General features: G+C 46.0%; 1 protein-coding gene across 1 annotated transcript in view; it reads right to left on the bottom strand.

Moving 5' to 3' along the window:
- Window positions 1–17013, bottom strand: part of Acf (ATP-dependent chromatin assembly factor large subunit) — a 29532-nt gene extending 12519 nt beyond the window's left edge. Inside the window, exons 1-16 of the mRNA XM_076127136.1 lie at window positions 16687–17013; window positions 16148–16477; window positions 13263–13461; window positions 11344–11575; window positions 10604–10806; window positions 9839–10124; window positions 8970–9111; window positions 8410–8579; window positions 4183–4307; window positions 3449–3683; window positions 2788–2967; window positions 2541–2719; window positions 2022–2204; window positions 1381–1551; window positions 875–1007; window positions 2–208 (exon numbers count right to left, since the gene is read on the bottom strand). Coding sequence (XP_075983251.1) covers window positions 2–208; window positions 875–1007; window positions 1381–1551; window positions 2022–2204; window positions 2541–2719; window positions 2788–2967; window positions 3449–3683; window positions 4183–4307; window positions 8410–8579; window positions 8970–9111; window positions 9839–10124; window positions 10604–10806; window positions 11344–11575; window positions 13263–13461; window positions 16148–16477; window positions 16687–16799 — 3088 coding nt within the window. The 5' untranslated portion in view covers window positions 16800–17013. The remainder of the gene's footprint in view (window position 1; window positions 209–874; window positions 1008–1380; window positions 1552–2021; window positions 2205–2540; window positions 2720–2787; window positions 2968–3448; window positions 3684–4182; window positions 4308–8409; window positions 8580–8969; window positions 9112–9838; window positions 10125–10603; window positions 10807–11343; window positions 11576–13262; window positions 13462–16147; window positions 16478–16686) is intronic.
- Between the last annotated feature and the right edge of the window lie 358 nt (window positions 17014–17371).

The following is a 17371-nucleotide window of genomic DNA, read 5'->3' as shown; positions in this document are numbered from 1 at the left end:
CCGAGTGGTCTCTTGAGGTACTTCTGGTGTATGGCCTGGCTGACCTGCAGCAGCGCGGAGGCCAGGTCCCGGACCACCTGTGGCGCAGCACCTGGCCCCGCGCCGTTGGCCTCGCTCTTGACGCCGTTCAGCCGCGGCACCTCCAGGTAGTGCGCCGGGTCGCGGTACTTGTTGATCGCTATTGATTTCTTGTCGTCTTCCTCTATGTCTAAGATATAAACACGTTTCTTTTGTAAATATTATACATACTACTGTGCGTTTAGTATGTGTAAATACACTCACGTTGCGCTAAATACACTTTAGTCCTGTATAATACGGGGCGAGCCTATTGCCATTAGCCACGTGACAAGCTTCTGGACTACTATTTAGAACCTTTAAATATATTAAATAAAATAAATAAATTTAACCCATTAATGTCTCACTGCTGGGCAAGGGTCTCCTCCCGTAATGAGGGAGGGGTTAGGCCTTGAGTCCACCACGCTGGCCAAGTGCGGGTTGGGGACTTTGCATGCCCTCAATAAATGTATTAAACAAATTTCAGGCATGCAAGGTTTCCTCACGATGTTTTCCTTCACCGTTGGAGCATGTGACAATTATTTCTATTAAAAACAAATATTTTGCCCCAACCAGGAATCAAACACTTGACTTTGTGATCAGCAGTCGTATATGCCACTACCACAGAGTACAGAGGCAGTTACAAAATCACGCTTTTCTTCTCGAAATGGTACTTATACGACTTGAGACGAGGGACGTTCACTTGCAACGATCCCTACTAAATTCACACCCATACATTTTGTCATACAGGACCACTGTGAGTCAGGCAGTCATCACAATCTACATGTTATATATACTATCAAAGAGTATGGTAACTTACCATTAGGTACTTTGAGCACTCCGTTAGGTAGATGGTAGTCATCTCTGTACTGTTTGTCAGGTCCCCACGTTAAGTAGTCCGCTTGTTTGTCGTAGCCGCGGAGCATTAACGTTCCTCGCCACGCTTCACGATCCTGTAACACAATAAATACTTTATAATAAGTTTATATTACACAACCATCTACTAAAAAATACTAGTGTATATTATACCCATATTTTGAGCTTTATAAATGTTTGTCTTTGTCTTTGCCTGTTTTTTCCACTATGCTTGTAAGTATAATAACATGAGAGTGGCAGCTCATTAACTGGAAATAAATTCATATTATTATCTAATATAATATTAGCAAAAAAAATAATATAATATTATCAAATATCTGTGTGTCTATAAATCTGAAACACATTCAAAACTGTACTCCCTAATCCCAAGAACGATCGCCACTAAATATGACTGGGAGACACACTTCATGTTATAAAATTTAAATTAAGGAGGTATGTTTAATGTCGCACCTTAACTTTGAGCGAGCCGAGGCAGCCGTGGAAGATCTTCTCCTCCAGCTCCAGCACGTGGTCGCGCAGCGCCAGCTCCAGCGCCTCGCCCAGGCTGGAGTCGGGCGCCACCAGCAGCGACGGCTGGAACTTGCGGTGCCGCGTGTAGTGCGGGGACGGCGCCGGCGGGGGCTGCGACATGGACGGAACAGATTATATTGTATGCTTTGCGATTAAATGAATATCATTTAAATATTTTAGACCTGGTTTAGTAATCTATCTTATGACTATGTTACAGAAAAGGGTTTTTGTGTAGGACAAACAAATAAAAAAAATGTCACGTGTTTATATAAGTGCACACTACAAATAAAATGTAGATAAAAGTGAGAATAAATAAGTGATTGTAGCTGAAATACTTGTTCAATAAATATACTCTTAAATATTACAAGACCGAAAAATATGTATTAATCGTGATCATTACCGTAGTGGTAATGATCACGACTAATACATATTTTTCGGTTAAATGTTAAAATCTGTCAAGTAGATTGAGGGATCATCGCGGACAAAAACCATTAATACATAAGCTGTCAGTTTAACCCATATTAAAATTAGAATATTCCTTTTTTAATTTTGTTTAAAGTAGTGTGATTATGGGTACAAACCGGTGTCACAGTCGGGTTGAGTAGATGCACAGGGCACTTGTTGATGTAGTTGATGATGTTAGCCTTGTCCATCTCGAGCGCCTGGCGCAGCTCGGCCTCGCGCAGGCCGCGCTTGTTGAGCGACGCGATCAGCGCCTCCACCTGCTCCTCCGAGTGGTACACCGTCCAGCGGGGACGGTCCGCCTGCAACATGACACTACTGTTGAGTATCGTGAAACAAATATTGGTTTGTCACTGCCTATGTGGCCTTCTGCCGCGCAGAAGTCTCGGGTTCAAATCCTGGGCCGGGTCAAAAAGGTTTCGAGTTTTCTATAAACAATTTCTTAGAGATTGTCTGGGATTAGGAAGTTAAGCTTGCAGACCATGATCCTGGCTGTTAAATCTTAAGAATCAGCGGTAGATATAAATCTCGCGGAAACAGTAGTAGGAGCTTAGAGCTAGCATAAGAAATGGAGAAAGGGTCTGTCGTTGATGGAAGATGTGTTCGTACATACGTACATAATGAGCAGTACACAGTACCTTGCCGTGCACGAGGCAGGAGGCCACGTCCCCGGTGCACATGAGCAGGTCCCGCAGCTGCTGCGTGCTGGGCTCCAGCGCGCTGTGCTTCTGCGCCAGCCCGTTCACGCTGGACAGCGGCTTCTTGGGGGAGCTGCCGCGGGAGTTCGTGCCCGACTCGTTCTCCTTGTCGCTGCTCGCTGCAACACACGGTAACAGGTCAGATGGCGATACCCTCACAGAGTCAGACAGTACAAGCAGTACGTACCTCTCTCCCGCTGCTGCTCGAACAGCTTGGCGACGTGCTCCAGCGTGTCGGCGGGCCCGCGCGGCGGCGCCAGCGGCAGCACGGGCTTGTGGCAGGCGCCGCGCGGCTCGGCGCCCGCCTCCACGAACAGCCCCGCCACGCCGCGCATCACCCAGTAGCGGCGGAACGCGCGGTCCGAGCCTGGGGGGGAATTAGAAATAAAAGGTATTTATTATCTTGTATTCGTCTTGTTTCTCTCAAAAATCGCGTCACCCGAGAGGCCGTCTAAAAGCGGCGACAGAATACCGACAGAAACATTTTTTGGAACATAAATTCCGACACGAATCCTAGCTATTTAGGGCTCCCACACGCACACAGTGTCGGCGGCAGGGTCGCCGAGGATTGCCGCCGCGTGTGCCGGCGGGTTTCACGACTTGCCCTCGTCATTTGTTTTTACCATTTGAGCGGTAATGCTGGACATTGACAGCTCTGCGCGGCTAGTCTTTTCTTTTCTTCTCTTTCTTTATTAAGATTGGTCAAACAGATCAAAACTGACCTACAATTTGTACGCAATCAATATATTACGAAACCATACACATTACAACCAACTCCAAACATTCTCTAAACTACCCGAAACGAACAAAACCCCTGAACAATACCCCCCATTATCACCAAAACTCACCGACATAAGAAGTGAAGTCAAACAGCTCGAGCTGCAGCTCCTTGAGTCGCTTCTCGTACTCCTTCCTCTTGTCCTCGCTGTCTTTGGTCAGCTTCTCTATGGCGGCCTTGGTCTCGTCGTCCACGGCGCGCGCCTTCTCCCCCGACAGCTTCTGTTGCTCCTTCTTCGCCGCGGCCTCTTTGCGAAGCTCTTGCTTCGATGCTTGGACTTGCACTTCGCGTTTGCGTTCGTTTATCTGTGGAGTGGAATATATTGGGTGTAAATATGGTTTAACTTGATAAAAATGGCGATTAGACTGACTTTGAATCAGTTACAAGTTGTAACATAAACTTCATAATGAAATACTCTCAAAGATCCATCGTAGTTCGAAAACAAAAAAAAAACCTTGTCTTATACACATAAGACTGAAATCTTTTTTCACGTTTTCGAGACTCGATCTAAGTGAAGTTCAAATAAATGAAGCACCCCCTATGCACATCCTTATCCAAGTTATTTAATCTTCAAAGACGATAACGCAGATCAAAATCGCAAGCAAAACTTAGGCTTCTGCTTGTTTACGTTTTTTATCTCGAACGGTTGGCCATACTTTATATACGAGCAGAGAGATGACATAGTAATTTAAGCCATTCGCTAAAAGTAGAATGCACATATATTATTATAGTTTTAAATTATAAAATACTCGATTATTCTTATGTCAAATACTCAGTAAGGTATAGTCGCTCAGTAAGTTTTACCTGGTGCATACGCAGCGCTTGTTTGGTGTTCCTCATTTCTTCAAGTCGTTCCTCCACCAGGTCTCGAACTGTCGCGTAACTCAGGATTTGATTCATCAAGCACTGGATTATCAGGAACTTGTCCTCTGTAACATAAAGAACATAATTTATAGATATTGTCAGGCTACCCGCCTATCAAAGCATAGTGAGGCGGCCGACAAGTGGAAAAGAGAAATATTAACCAGAAATAATAATCGTTTTCTGCGGACATGTTATTATTATTGGTTTACATTTTTCTGTTCCTCCGACCTGCAACCCTGTTCTGTGTGGGCAGGCAGGCAGTCTAATAGATGAAAATTTGACAGTACAAGTTCCCAACACCGGTGGGTTTACAGCAATGTAAGAGGTATGGTAGTTGTTAGGTGCAGGTCGGCGACATGCGTGGTGGCGAGGTCCCGCAGCAGGTGCGGGTGCGCCACGCGCAGGCGCAGGCCGGGGTCGTCGGCGCTGGTGTATCGTGTTGTAGTACATACCTAGGTGCAGGTCGGCGACATGCGTGGTGGCGAGGTCCCGCAGCAGGTGCGGGTGCGCAGGCCGGGGTCGTCGGCGCTGGTGTATCGTGTTGTAGTACATACCTAGGTGCAGGTCGGCGACATGCGTGGTGGCGAGGTCCCGCAGCAGGTGCGGGTGCGCCACGCGCAGGCGCAGGCCGGGGTCGTCGGCGCTGGTGTATCGTGTTGTAGTACATACCTAGGTGCAGGTCGGCGACATGCGTGGTGGCGAGGTCCCGCAGCAGGTGCGGGTGCGCCACGCGCAGGCGCAGGCCGGGGTCGTCGGCGCTGGTGTATCGTGTTGTAGTACATACCTAGGTGCAGGTCGGCGACATGCGTGGTGGCGAGGTCCCGCAGCAGGTGCGGGTGCGCAGGCCGGGGTCGTCGGCGCTGGTGTATCGTGTTGTAGTACATACCTAGGTGCAGGTCGGCGACATGCGTGGTGGCGAGGTCCCGCAGCAGGTGCGGGTGCGCCACGCGCAGGCGCAGGCCGGGGTCGTCGGCGCTGGTGTATCGTGTTGTAGTACATACCTAGGTGCAGGTCGGCGACATGCGTGGTGGCGAGGTCCCGCAGCAGGTGCGGGTGCGCCACGCGCAGGCGCAGGCCGGGGTCGTCGGCGCTGGTGTATCGTGTTGTAGTACATACCTAGGTGCAGGTCGGCGACATGCGTGGTGGCGAGGTCCCGCAGCAGGTGCGGGTGCGCAGGCCGGGGTCGTCGGCGCTGGTGTATCGTGTTGTAGTACATACCTAGGTGCAGGTCGGCGACATGCGTGGTGGCGAGGTCCCGCAGCAGGTGCGGGTGCGCAGGCCGGGGTCGTCGGCGCTGGTGTATCGTGTTGTAGTACATACCTAGGTGCAGGTCGGCGACATGCGTGGTGGCGAGGTCCCGCAGCAGGTGCGGGTGCGCCACGCGCAGGCGCAGGCCGGGGTCGTCGGCGCTGGTGTATCGTGTTATAGTACATACCTAGGTGCAGGTCGGCGACATGCGTGGTGGCGAGGTCCCGCAGCAGGTGCGGGTGCGCCACGCGCAGGCGCAGGCCGGGGTCGTCGGCGCTGGTGTATCGTGTTGTAGTACATACCTAGGTGCAGGTCGGCGACATGCGTGGTGGCGAGGTCCCGCAGCAGGTGCGGGTGCGCAGGCCGGGGTCGTCGGCGCTGGTGTATCGTGTTGTAGTACATACCTAGGTGCAGGTCGGCGACATGCGTGGTGGCGAGGTCCCGCAGCAGGTGCGGGTGCGCCACGCGCAGGCGCAGGCCGGGGTCGTCGGCGCTGGTGTATCGTGTTGTAGTACATACCTAGGTGCAGGTCGGCGACATGCGTGGTGGCGAGGTCCCGCAGCAGGTGCGGGTGCGCAGGCCGGGGTCGTCGGCGCTGGTGTATCGTGTTGTAGTACATACCTAGGTGCAGGTCGGCGACATGCGTGGTGGCGAGGTCCCGCAGCAGGTGCGGGTGCGCAGGCCGGGGTCGTCGGCGCTGGTGTATCGTGTTGTAGTACATACCTAGGTGCAGGTCGGCGACATGCGTGGTGGCGAGGTCCCGCAGCAGGTGCGGGTGCGCAGGCCGGGGTCGTCGGCGCTGGTGTATCGTGTTGTAGTACATACCTAGGTGCAGGTCGGCGACATGCGTGGTGGCGAGGTCCCGCAGCAGGTGCGGGTGCGCAGGCCGGGGTCGTCGGCGCTGGTGTATCGTGTTGTAGTACATACCTAGGTGCAGGTCGGCGACATGCGTGGTGGCGAGGTCCCGCAGCAGGTGCGGGTGCGCAGGCCGGGGTCGTCGGCGCTGGTGTATCGTGTTGTAGTACATACCTAGGTGCAGGTCGGCGACATGCGTGGTGGCGAGGTCCCGCAGCAGGTGCGGGTGCGCCACGCGCAGGCGCAGGCCGGGGTCGTCGGCGCTGGTGTATCGTGTTGTAGTACATACCTAGGTGCAGGTCGGCGACATGCGTGGTGGCGAGGTCCCGCAGCAGGTGCGGGTGCGCCACGCGCAGGCGCAGGCCGGGGTCGTCGGCGCTGGTGTATCGTGTTGTAGTACATACCTAGGTGCAGGTCGGCGACATGCGTGGTGGCGAGGTCCCGCAGCAGGTGCGGGTGCGCCACGCGCAGGCGCAGGCCGGGGTCGTCGGCGCTGGTGTATCGTGTTGTAGTACATACCTAGGTGCAGGTCGGCGACATGCGTGGTGGCGAGGTCCCGCAGCAGGTGCGGGTGCGCCACGCGCAGGCGCAGGCCGGGGTCGTCGGCGCTGGTGTATCGTGTTGTAGTACATACCTAGGTGCAGGTCGGCGACATGCGTGGTGGCGAGGTCCCGCAGCAGGTGCGGGTGCGCAGGCCGGGGTCGTCGGCGCTGGTGTATCGTGTTGTAGTACATACCTAGGTGCAGGTCGGCGACATGCGTGGTGGCGAGGTCCCGCAGCAGGTGCGGGTGCGCCACGCGCAGGCGCAGGCCGGGGTCGTCGGCGCTGGTGTATCGTGTTGTAGTACATACCTAGGTGCAGGTCGGCGACATGCGTGGTGGCGAGGTCCCGCAGCAGGTGCGGGTGCGCCACGCGCAGGCGCAGGCCGGGGTCGTCGGCGCTGGTGTATCGTGTTGTAGTACATACCTAGGTGCAGGTCGGCGACATGCGTGGTGGCGAGGTCCCGCAGCAGGTGCGGGTGCGCCACGCGCAGGCGCAGGCCGGGGTCGTCGGCGCTGGTGTATCGTGTTGTAGTACATACCTAGGTGCAGGTCGGCGACATGCGTGGTGGCGAGGTCCCGCAGCAGGTGCGGGTGCGCCACGCGCAGGCGCAGGCCGGGGTCGTCGGCGCTGGTGTATCGTGTTGTAGTACATACCTAGGTGCAGGTCGGCGACATGCGTGGTGGCGAGGTCCCGCAGCAGGTGCGGGTGCGCCACGCGCAGGCGCAGGCCGGGGTCGTCGGCGCTGGTGTATCGTGTTGTAGTACATACCTAGGTGCAGGTCGGCGACATGCGTGGTGGCGAGGTCCCGCAGCAGGTGCGGGTGCGCAGGCCGGGGTCGTCGGCGCTGGTGTATCGTGTTGTAGTACATACCTAGGTGCAGGTCGGCGACATGCGTGGTGGCGAGGTCCCGCAGCAGGTGCGGGTGCGCCACGCGCAGGCGCAGGCCGGGGTCGTCGGCGCTGGTGTATCGTGTTGTAGTACATACCTAGGTGCAGGTCGGCGACATGCGTGGTGGCGAGGTCCCGCAGCAGGTGCGGGTGCGCCACGCGCAGGCGCAGGCCGGGGTCGTCGGCGCTGGTGTATCGTGTTGTAGTACATACCTAGGTGCAGGTCGGCGACATGCGTGGTGGCGAGGTCCCGCAGCAGGTGCGGGTGCGCAGGCCGGGGTCGTCGGCGCTGGTGTATCGTGTTGTAGTACATACCTAGGTGCAGGTCGGCGACATGCGTGGTGGCGAGGTCCCGCAGCAGGTGCGGGTGCGCAGGCCGGGGTCGTCGGCGCTGGTGTATCGTGTTGTAGTACATACCTAGGTGCAGGTCGGCGACATGCGTGGTGGCGAGGTCCCGCAGCAGGTGCGGGTGCGCCACGCGCAGGCGCAGGCCGGGGTCGTCGGCGCTGGTGTATCGTGTTGTAGTACATACCTAGGTGCAGGTCGGCGACATGCGTGGTGGCGAGGTCCCGCAGCAGGTGCGGGTGCGCAGGCCGGGGTCGTCGGCGCTGGTGTATCGTGTTGTAGTACATACCTAGGTGCAGGTCGGCGACATGCGTGGTGGCGAGGTCCCGCAGCAGGTGCGGGTGCGCCACGCGCAGGCGCAGGCCGGGGTCGTCGGCGCTGGTGTATCCGCCGCGCTGGTGGTAGCGCCACGTGGCGCAACGCGTGCCCGGGCCCGCGCCCGACGACAGCAGGTGCAGCCTGCAAGTGGATATACAGTGAGAACGAAGCCACATTGCAGTGCGTTGCTTCATTGGAACGGATCAATACATTGTATGCCATATGTTCATTGCGTCGACGCATGTCGTCGCAACACAGCAGACACACGCCGTCGCAGTTGCAACGGAGCTTCTCACAACTGGCTATGAGCGACACACACTATAACGACAAATCGAAATGACGAGCTATATTGAGATAAAAACATCTTTAATGAATACTATTCAAGCTGTGCGAGAATTACGTATTTTATAAAGAAGGCTTGAGACTAACAGTCTGCAGAAAATGTCACTGAAAAGTATTTCCATCTCTAAAATAGGCACCATAATGTAAGTTCAAAGGCTACTCTAGTAAGTTTCACTGATATACACATACCTAAGCACTTCGCTAACGGTGGTGGGGTCGAGCGGCAGTTTGCTGAGCGGCGTGCCGAGGTACGTCTGCGACCACTTGCTGGCCTTCGTGGCCAGTTCCACCGCCTTCGTCACGCCTATCTCCGCATCCGCTTCTTTTACCTCTGAACAATTATTACACAAATGAGATGTCGCTAGGTATAATAGACATTGTGATTTTCGAAATCTAAATATATATGTTACTGTAAAAGCCCGAACGGTGGTAAATCCTAAGATTTTCCGGTATAACCTAAGATTTACCAACTCGCAATGGTAAAAGACCGAACAATTCTTTTATTTCGAACTTTTACTTATATTCACTTGATGATGTCGAAATGTCGTCGGAGCCCCGCTTCGCGCGGGCTCCTCCTTCTGGGTGGTTAAAAAAAAATAACCACATAGTTATGACGGCGGATTTTTTTTTATATCGTAACATAGTTTTTAAACTCTGGCTTGTTTGGACTATTACCGTTGAGAGTTGGTAAATCTTAGGTTTTACCGGAAAATCTCAGGATTTACCACAGTTCGGGCTTTTACAGTAACATATATAACTCAAAGGAGACTGAGTGACATAGTGATCTATTAACGCACAGCCCAAACCACAAGACGGATCCAGCTGAAATTTGATTTTTGGAAATTCTCCCCCGAACAGGATGAAATTCCACGCGGGCTATGTCGCGGAAGAAGGATAGTAGTATTATAAGTTTTGCTTTTGATTGTGATCGCAGCAGCTACAACAGTCTCAAATTAAAATATAAATAAAGTAAGTTTTCTTTGTTATAGTAAACCATCACAAAGAAAACGCCTAGTTACAATTGGAAGAAAAAATAAAAATATTTCGAAACCACTTACCAGTAGACAATAAAATCCCTCCATTCTCATTATAATCCTCAGCCTCGTCCTCTTGCAAAGAGAATATAGTAGTCAAGAACATCTGTATGAGGTCACTGAACGACCCCGCATGCTCCTTCATAGTGAGGGCCTTCCGGAACGTCTCCAGGTCCAGCTGGTTGTGGAACACGTCCTTCACCTTGAGGACCTCGGAGTACGTGTGGACAAACTCTAGCACAGAGAGGAAGTCTCCAAAGTGCTGGTGTGGTATACCTTCCACTTCTATCGGTGTGCCTTTTGGTATTATCTGTGGAGAAGAAATTAGAGTTATATAATATAGAGTATATTTTTCGTACCTTCATAAAAAAGGATAAAAGGTCTCTCTTTTAACCCATCACTAACCCACCGCTGGGCAAGGGTCTACTCCTAAATAGGGACCAGTTAAGCCTTAAGTCCACCACGCCGGCCAAGTGCGCGTTGGGGACTTTTGCATGCCCTCAATCAATGTATTAAAATAAATTCATCACGATGTTTTCTTTCACCGTTAGAACAAGTGATAATTATTTCTAATACACACAACTTCTAAAACACATTGATGTGTTGCCTCACGTTTGCACCGTCGACCACTTGTGTGGGAGGTGTCAACTTATATCATTTCTTATACCACTCGGCTATCACTGCCGGCTGCCCGCAAAATCTCTCCTTCCACAAACTGTTAGCAAATCTGAGTCGCCTATATAGCCAAAGGGAGTAAATCAGCATATTTAAAAGGGAGGTATCTCTTACCCTCTGGTCCTCCAGCTCCATGTCATCTTTAACCTTGTGCCACTCTTTCATATAAGCCAGCAGTCGCGCGGTCTTCTCTTTCTTTCTGATTCTCTCCTCTTCTTTCCGCTGTCGAAGCTGTTCTTCTGCTTTGCGCATCTTGTCTGCTAACTCTTGAGCGCTCTTCTTAGCCGCTGGGTCGGCTGGCGGTTTGTTCTTTTGGGCTGTAGAAGAAGTAAAAGAAGAATTACGTCTTTTGGTAGAAGATTAAGCCCCACTTTAGAATTAGTGTCGGTCAGCTATCTGACGTAATTTTTACAGTTGTTTTTCTTTGCATTTGCTGTCATTTTATCCATCAGTTAGGTTACCCGACATTTGTCAGTATACCTAAGTTTACCCTATATGAGATGTTTTATTAAGATTGATGTATAACGCCACGCCTATGTTATACCCAAAGGTGTATGCAGAATTGTATTTAAAACATGTTTCACTATTTGCATTCGCAGTATCAGGCCAGGGAAGTAGTAAGAGACAAACCTCATGAGCAAATTACATATTATTATATCTGGGGTACTATTAACCAATCCGAGAATTGAACACGATACTTCGTAATCAGCACCCGTATGAATTACCACCGAAACCACAAACGGAATCAACTTTAATATAAAAAAGTTATTTATCCGAATATATCCTTGAAAATTGTTCCAGTTCAGCAGAAACATAGTCAGAAGCACTAAAAATCGATATAAAAGTCTCCATACCTTCAGCTTTGTCAGTCTTCTTCACAAACTTGTCCATGGACTGTTGTCCTTTCTTATCAGGGCTGGGTTTCTTGGCCGACTTGAGTTTGGAAGCCGAGCCGGGCTTGGCCGGGGCTTTGTTGGCCGGTGGGGACTTGAGCAGCTTCTTGGAGAGGGCGAAGTCTGGGGGACTGCCCGTGAATATCTGGTCGAATGTTACTGTGTGTATGCTGTATTTGTCTTGTGCTGATTTCTGAAACAAATAAGTTTAAATAATGAGAAAGAAAATAATAGTTAATCTGTAATAGCCATAACACCAAGAAAAACAACTCCTTTTTACGCAATTGTGCGTGTAATCAATATAATTGATACATTTATGATTAACCCCCGGTTTCTCAGGCACATTTAGCGGTAGTTTATCTATTCGAAATATTGTTTCCGATGAACGCTGTACGGGGCTCTTAACTCTATAGCAGTAGGTGTAATAGGTGGTGCCGTTTCTGAAGAGTACGGGAACAATCATTGTGACACGAGAATTTATTGGCAGAAAGAACATAGCCACAAAGAGCAGCTTATCAATTTTGTAACATTATTCAGTGATAATTAAAACTACGTCGTTAATTTTCCTAATTACTTCAAATTAGAATAATATTAAAAATTCCAGCATATCTAACTAGGACATGATTAAATAATTATATTAAGTAGTTTTAACTAATTACTATACCAAAGACTATAAATAAAAGATATAAGGTAGTGGTTTAGGTCGCTACGCCGCTACCATTGCGTCGGGAAGTCGTGGGCTCGATTCCCACACGGAAAAATTATTTGTGCGATCCACAAATAATTGTTTCGAGTCTGGTTGTACTTTGTGTCCGTTGTTTGTATGCTTGCAAAAGTCCACGCGACACAAGAGCGATTCTTAGTGCGGGAGTTGTCTTTTTTTTTAATCAAAACAAAACAATCATTTACCATTAATACAGTTTTTGGCAAGATTAAATTACAAATATGCAAAATACAAACAGCTTTCTGTAACAAAGAGATTTAGTTTAGAGAAAGGATTTTTCTTAAAAAGAAGTGAGCGCAACCCATTTCAAAAATTGTATTTGGTTTAAAATGTACAACATTTGCGTAACCTTAAAAAACAGTTAACCCTTCTTAAACAATATATCAAAGAATCCACTCATACATACAAACTTCTTAAGAAATAAATAGCTATTAAAAAAAAGGTTCTTCTTTGTGTTGACAGGGCTCTATTCAGAGGCAAGATGTTACCCTAGTTGTGAACACAATAGTTTTGAAAACAGCTGGGGGCTTTTTGTAGGCTTACTTAGTTTTGCAATGTAAATAATCTTTTGATAATTGATATGTTGAGAAAATCTGTTGCTATGTGACAGTCTATACTAATAATATAAATTTGGCTGCCTCCGTTGCGCAGTGGTTAAGGTCGCCACGCCGCTACCACTGTATCAGGAGGTCGTGGGTATCGAACCCACAGGGAATAAATAGTTGCGCGATCCACAAATAGTTGTTTCGGGTCTGGTTATACTTTGTGTCCGTTGTTTGTATTTTTGTTAGAAGTCCCCGCAACACAATAACAATTCTGTCTGTTTGTCTGTTACATTTTCTTGCCTCAACTGCTGAACTAATGAAATACTTATTCTTTTCTTTTTCATGCATGCAAGAGAGCTCGAGCCAGTAAATTTAGACGCCTTCAGACCAAAGGCAAAGAGCTAGTGCCAGCGTTAATATGACAATAAATATATACATCCATTCTAATCATCTAAGTCTAGAATAACTAAATAATTTCCCTAACTAATAGGTAATTCAAAATCAAATCCTATTACCATTTAAATCATATACTGAGACTTAGGACACTTAAAGTGAAATACATAACACTTGTCTTATTGTGCCATAAGCAAACTAAATAGTTATTTCCTTACCTTGATGCCAATAACGCCATCTGGTCGCGACTCGACGAACTGTTTAAGAAACAGCCGGTTCTTGTCGCGCGTGTACACGCCCTTACGCCGGCGCACGCGGTCGAAGGGCGCGGTGCCGATCTGCCCCGTCGCCGTCGGGTCAGCCTCGTCGTACTGTTCTATCTCGTAGCAGTACGACGCTGCCGGGATGAGGGTTTTGCTGTTGGGAGAAAGGGTACATGATTAGTATGAATTTTTTAATTTGGAGGTTTTGCTTGTGACGTGTTCGTTTAGGAAGATTTTTTGCATTCGATCCTATGTATTTTTAACTGTTTACTAACTAGAAATTTAAGGGATCAGATTCAGTAGAAAGACATGCATATTTTCTTAAGTTAAATCTATACTAATATTATAAAGCTGAAGAGTTTGTTTGTTTTGAACGCGCTAATCTCAAGAACTACTGGTCCGATTTGAAAAATTCTTTCAGTGTTGGATAGTACATTTATCGAGGAAGGCTTTAGGCTATATATCATCACGCTACGACCAATAGGAGCAGAGGACCAGTGCAAAATGTTACAAAAACGGGGAAAATTTTGTGACGCAAGCGAAGTTGCGCGGGTCAGCTAGTAAATAGATGTTTAAGATGCATTCATAAATGTATCGTAATTTTATTTCACTCCCTTGTCTTACTATTACTAATTATCAAAATAAACAATACAAAAATTAACTTAAACACAGTCAATAAATAGGTATAATCTAATAAATGTTTAGTGTTATTATAAAGAGCTATAATGCTGTATTATAATGTTCATCTCTTGAAACAACTAAGTTAAATAACACATAAATACAATTATGCAATACATTTTATTAGATAGACAGATAAAAATATATGATGATATCAAAGTAAGGTTGAATTTAAACATGTAGAGTATCATGACTCACTCCATGATAAGAATAGAAATTCCCAAGTCATTTGACTCCTTTAACCATTTCGAGAAAAGGCTGTACATTATTAAGTAGGTATGAAATGGATGTCGTCATCACATTGATTAAAAGGCCCACCCCATTGCTTTTACACAAAGTAAAGTTATCAAATCAAAACAATCATATCTGACTAATATTATAAATGAAAATTTTTGTCACTCTAGCAACTTAAAATTACTGAACAGAATCAGATGAAATTAGGCAGAAGCTAAAATGCCATAAATACAAAGACTGAGAATTGTACTTTGCCTCCATTATTTGGACATTTTCATAAACAATATTCTACTACATTTTATTGTATGTCACTTAAGACAAAACACATAAAATCACCCTTTAAACTATAGAAGAAATTCAAAACTGCAGTGCAAAACTAGTGGAAATATTTCATAAATTTAACATTCCACACAAAAATACACAATATAATAGTATTCCTTCATTAATTTGTATTATAAGGAAGTTTCATGTATTTATAAAGTTACAGTAAGTCTCTCTGTTGCCATGTCATATGGCCTTCATAGTTTAAAATATAATTGTGGAGCATTTTTTATTACTTATTTTTTGTTTCCTTTAAGTCTAGTAGGTGGTATACTGTTGGTTACTAATGTTGTCTTTCTCACTCTTTTGTAGGTAAATAGAAAGAGACAGCTGATGATAAGATAAGTTATGTATTTTATAGTTCTACATAGTTAGTGGTTGGGTGTGACAACATGTATGGATGTGAATGAGGCAAGGGAAGTTTGTAAGGATTGTACCAAGTGGTGTTCTGTGGTTGATGCCCATGGAAAAAATGCGTGATTTTATGTTTGTATGTAGTTAGTGGTAGTTTATAGTAGGTGATATGGGTAGAATTATGTTTACATAATATTTGTCAATATTTATGAATCATGATTAATGTATGGAAATTAAATAAAGCTTGAGCAAACTAAGGTATATACTCAAGTCTAATTTTATTTCTAAATTTAATTAAGGTTCAAACAACAATATTAAATGAAATTTAAAGGAAGTTATTTTGTTAATTATTTCCTTTTACACAAAATTACAGGGCTGAGCAGATTTTAATGTAATTTCAAATGTAATTCTGTACTACACCATAGTATTATGTATTCTTTCCAACTTAGACATAGAGCTCATAAAATCAAAATGTATGCATTCAGAACTACAGGAAGATAATAGTGAAATATAAGGAAGGAACTAAATATTTTAAAATATTAGGGATAAGTATTTTAAATAATTAGGTGCATAGTACTAGTAATTTGGTCCTGTGTGAGTCAATGTATGGATGTGAATGGGGCAAGGGAAGTTTGTAAGGATTGTACCAAGTGGTGTTCTTTGGTCTCTACCTACCTCTATGGGAAAAAGGCTTGAAATATATTATGTATGTATTTGTAGGCTTATTATGTACACCCTATGTGTACCTATCTGCTTCTAGGAAGCCTAATAGATTTAATTACTGTTTATTTATTTTTCTGTATGACTACAAACTGTGATTGTATTGGAAAACTGTGCTATATTTGATAATTACTTTTATCATTAAAACCTAGATTGTAATGTGATAAGTGATAATAATTATTTAGGCTGGGTATTAATATTAAGTCTAGTCTAGACAATAATAATTTAAGAAATTTGTTTATTTACATTTTTATCTATATTTAACCTTTTTATCATCAGATAATTTTGATATAAATAATATCAAATTAAATTATGTCTAACATTAAAGTCTTACATCATATTCAAATATTGTATCAATTACATAAATAAGTTACATTTTTTTAACCATATCACAATATTTATTTTACCAATAAAATTTATTATTTTCTCACTCCAATAGAAATAAATTGTCATTTAGCACAGGATTGTTAGTACCTACTTCCTACAAATGTAACAGTTCTTACATGATATCATAAATAAATGATGCAACTCACTTGTCTGGGTGTTGTTTCTGTGCTGTGACGGAGAGTATGTGGCCCTCACTCCACAGGTCCCCCTCCAGGCAGGCCTCCACTGTCTCGCCCACAAAGTACCTGTCCCTCACGAAGTTAAACACATCCTCTGACATCTCAGCAAATGAACATCTCTTAGTTCTCATGGCCAAAAACAATATTGGTATCCGTAACTCCATAGGAAAATCCTTCAAAATCTTCCTTGCTTCCCTCTCACTAGTCAAAGCCTCTGAATATGTCAAATTGTTCTTTCCTGTCATCTCACATGTCCACACCATCGAATTAACCAATATGATCCTCTCACAGTATTCCCTGTAAATAAACAATATCAAATTATCAACTAAATGTGATAATATTCGTGACGCGAATGACAGAAATAGAGAAATATCGTGTCACGCTCGCGTGTTGGCCGACTCGCCGCGCGTTAACAATGCCAACGGTCCCCGTAAAACTGATAACTACACTAAAACGCGACGAATTAGCGAAATTTCGGCGAGTTCAATGTTTATCGCTACACTTACTCGTAATCTTTGAATATCTCGTCGGTGATCTCGCAGTGGAAGACCTCATCGTCGTCCCTGAGGTACTCCGACGCCTTTGATTTCTCAAATGCTTTCCTTTTCAACAGAGGCATGTTGAGAGTTCGCGGGTCACAACGGTGGGAAAACGGCAATAAGTTCGTTAAAACGATAACACTTGTGTTGTATATCACTTAACTTTGTACGGCGCATCTAAATCTATGTTCCATTGAATAGCACATTAGGAAATTGATACTTTTTGTAAAATATTTCGAGAGAAAAATGTTGCGTGGTTTCGGTTGACAAGCCAAAAAACGGCGCGCTGGGGCGCTTCTTTTTACGCCAGAAACATATGAACTGGGTTAAGCCAGATTACCTAATTCTACTATATTGGTAGAAAAATTATGGTGGAGGAATTCATTTTATCTGCAAGTTAATAATTTTTAAATACTACGAGATTACGTTTTATTTAAAGTGTTGTTTGTTTTAACAAAAACAATCTTTATTAAACTTTATAAGGACACAAAAAATAATATTTGTGTTTTTGTAGACGCACTGGAATTATATTTTATTAATAATTAATAATGTACAGTACTGGGACCATAGAAGAGATATTATTTCACAGGATTTTATTATATTATTAATAATATCACTTGGTAAAATAAGAAAAGGTTGACGATCTATGACT

The sequence above is a fragment of the Anticarsia gemmatalis genome, chromosome 19, assembly GCF_050436995.1.
Source record: "Anticarsia gemmatalis isolate Benzon Research Colony breed Stoneville strain chromosome 19, ilAntGemm2 primary, whole genome shotgun sequence".
Lineage (NCBI taxonomy): Eukaryota > Metazoa > Arthropoda > Insecta > Lepidoptera > Erebidae > Anticarsia > Anticarsia gemmatalis.
Note: the sequence above shows the minus strand (reverse complement) of the source record. Positions and strands in the feature narration are given on the sequence as shown.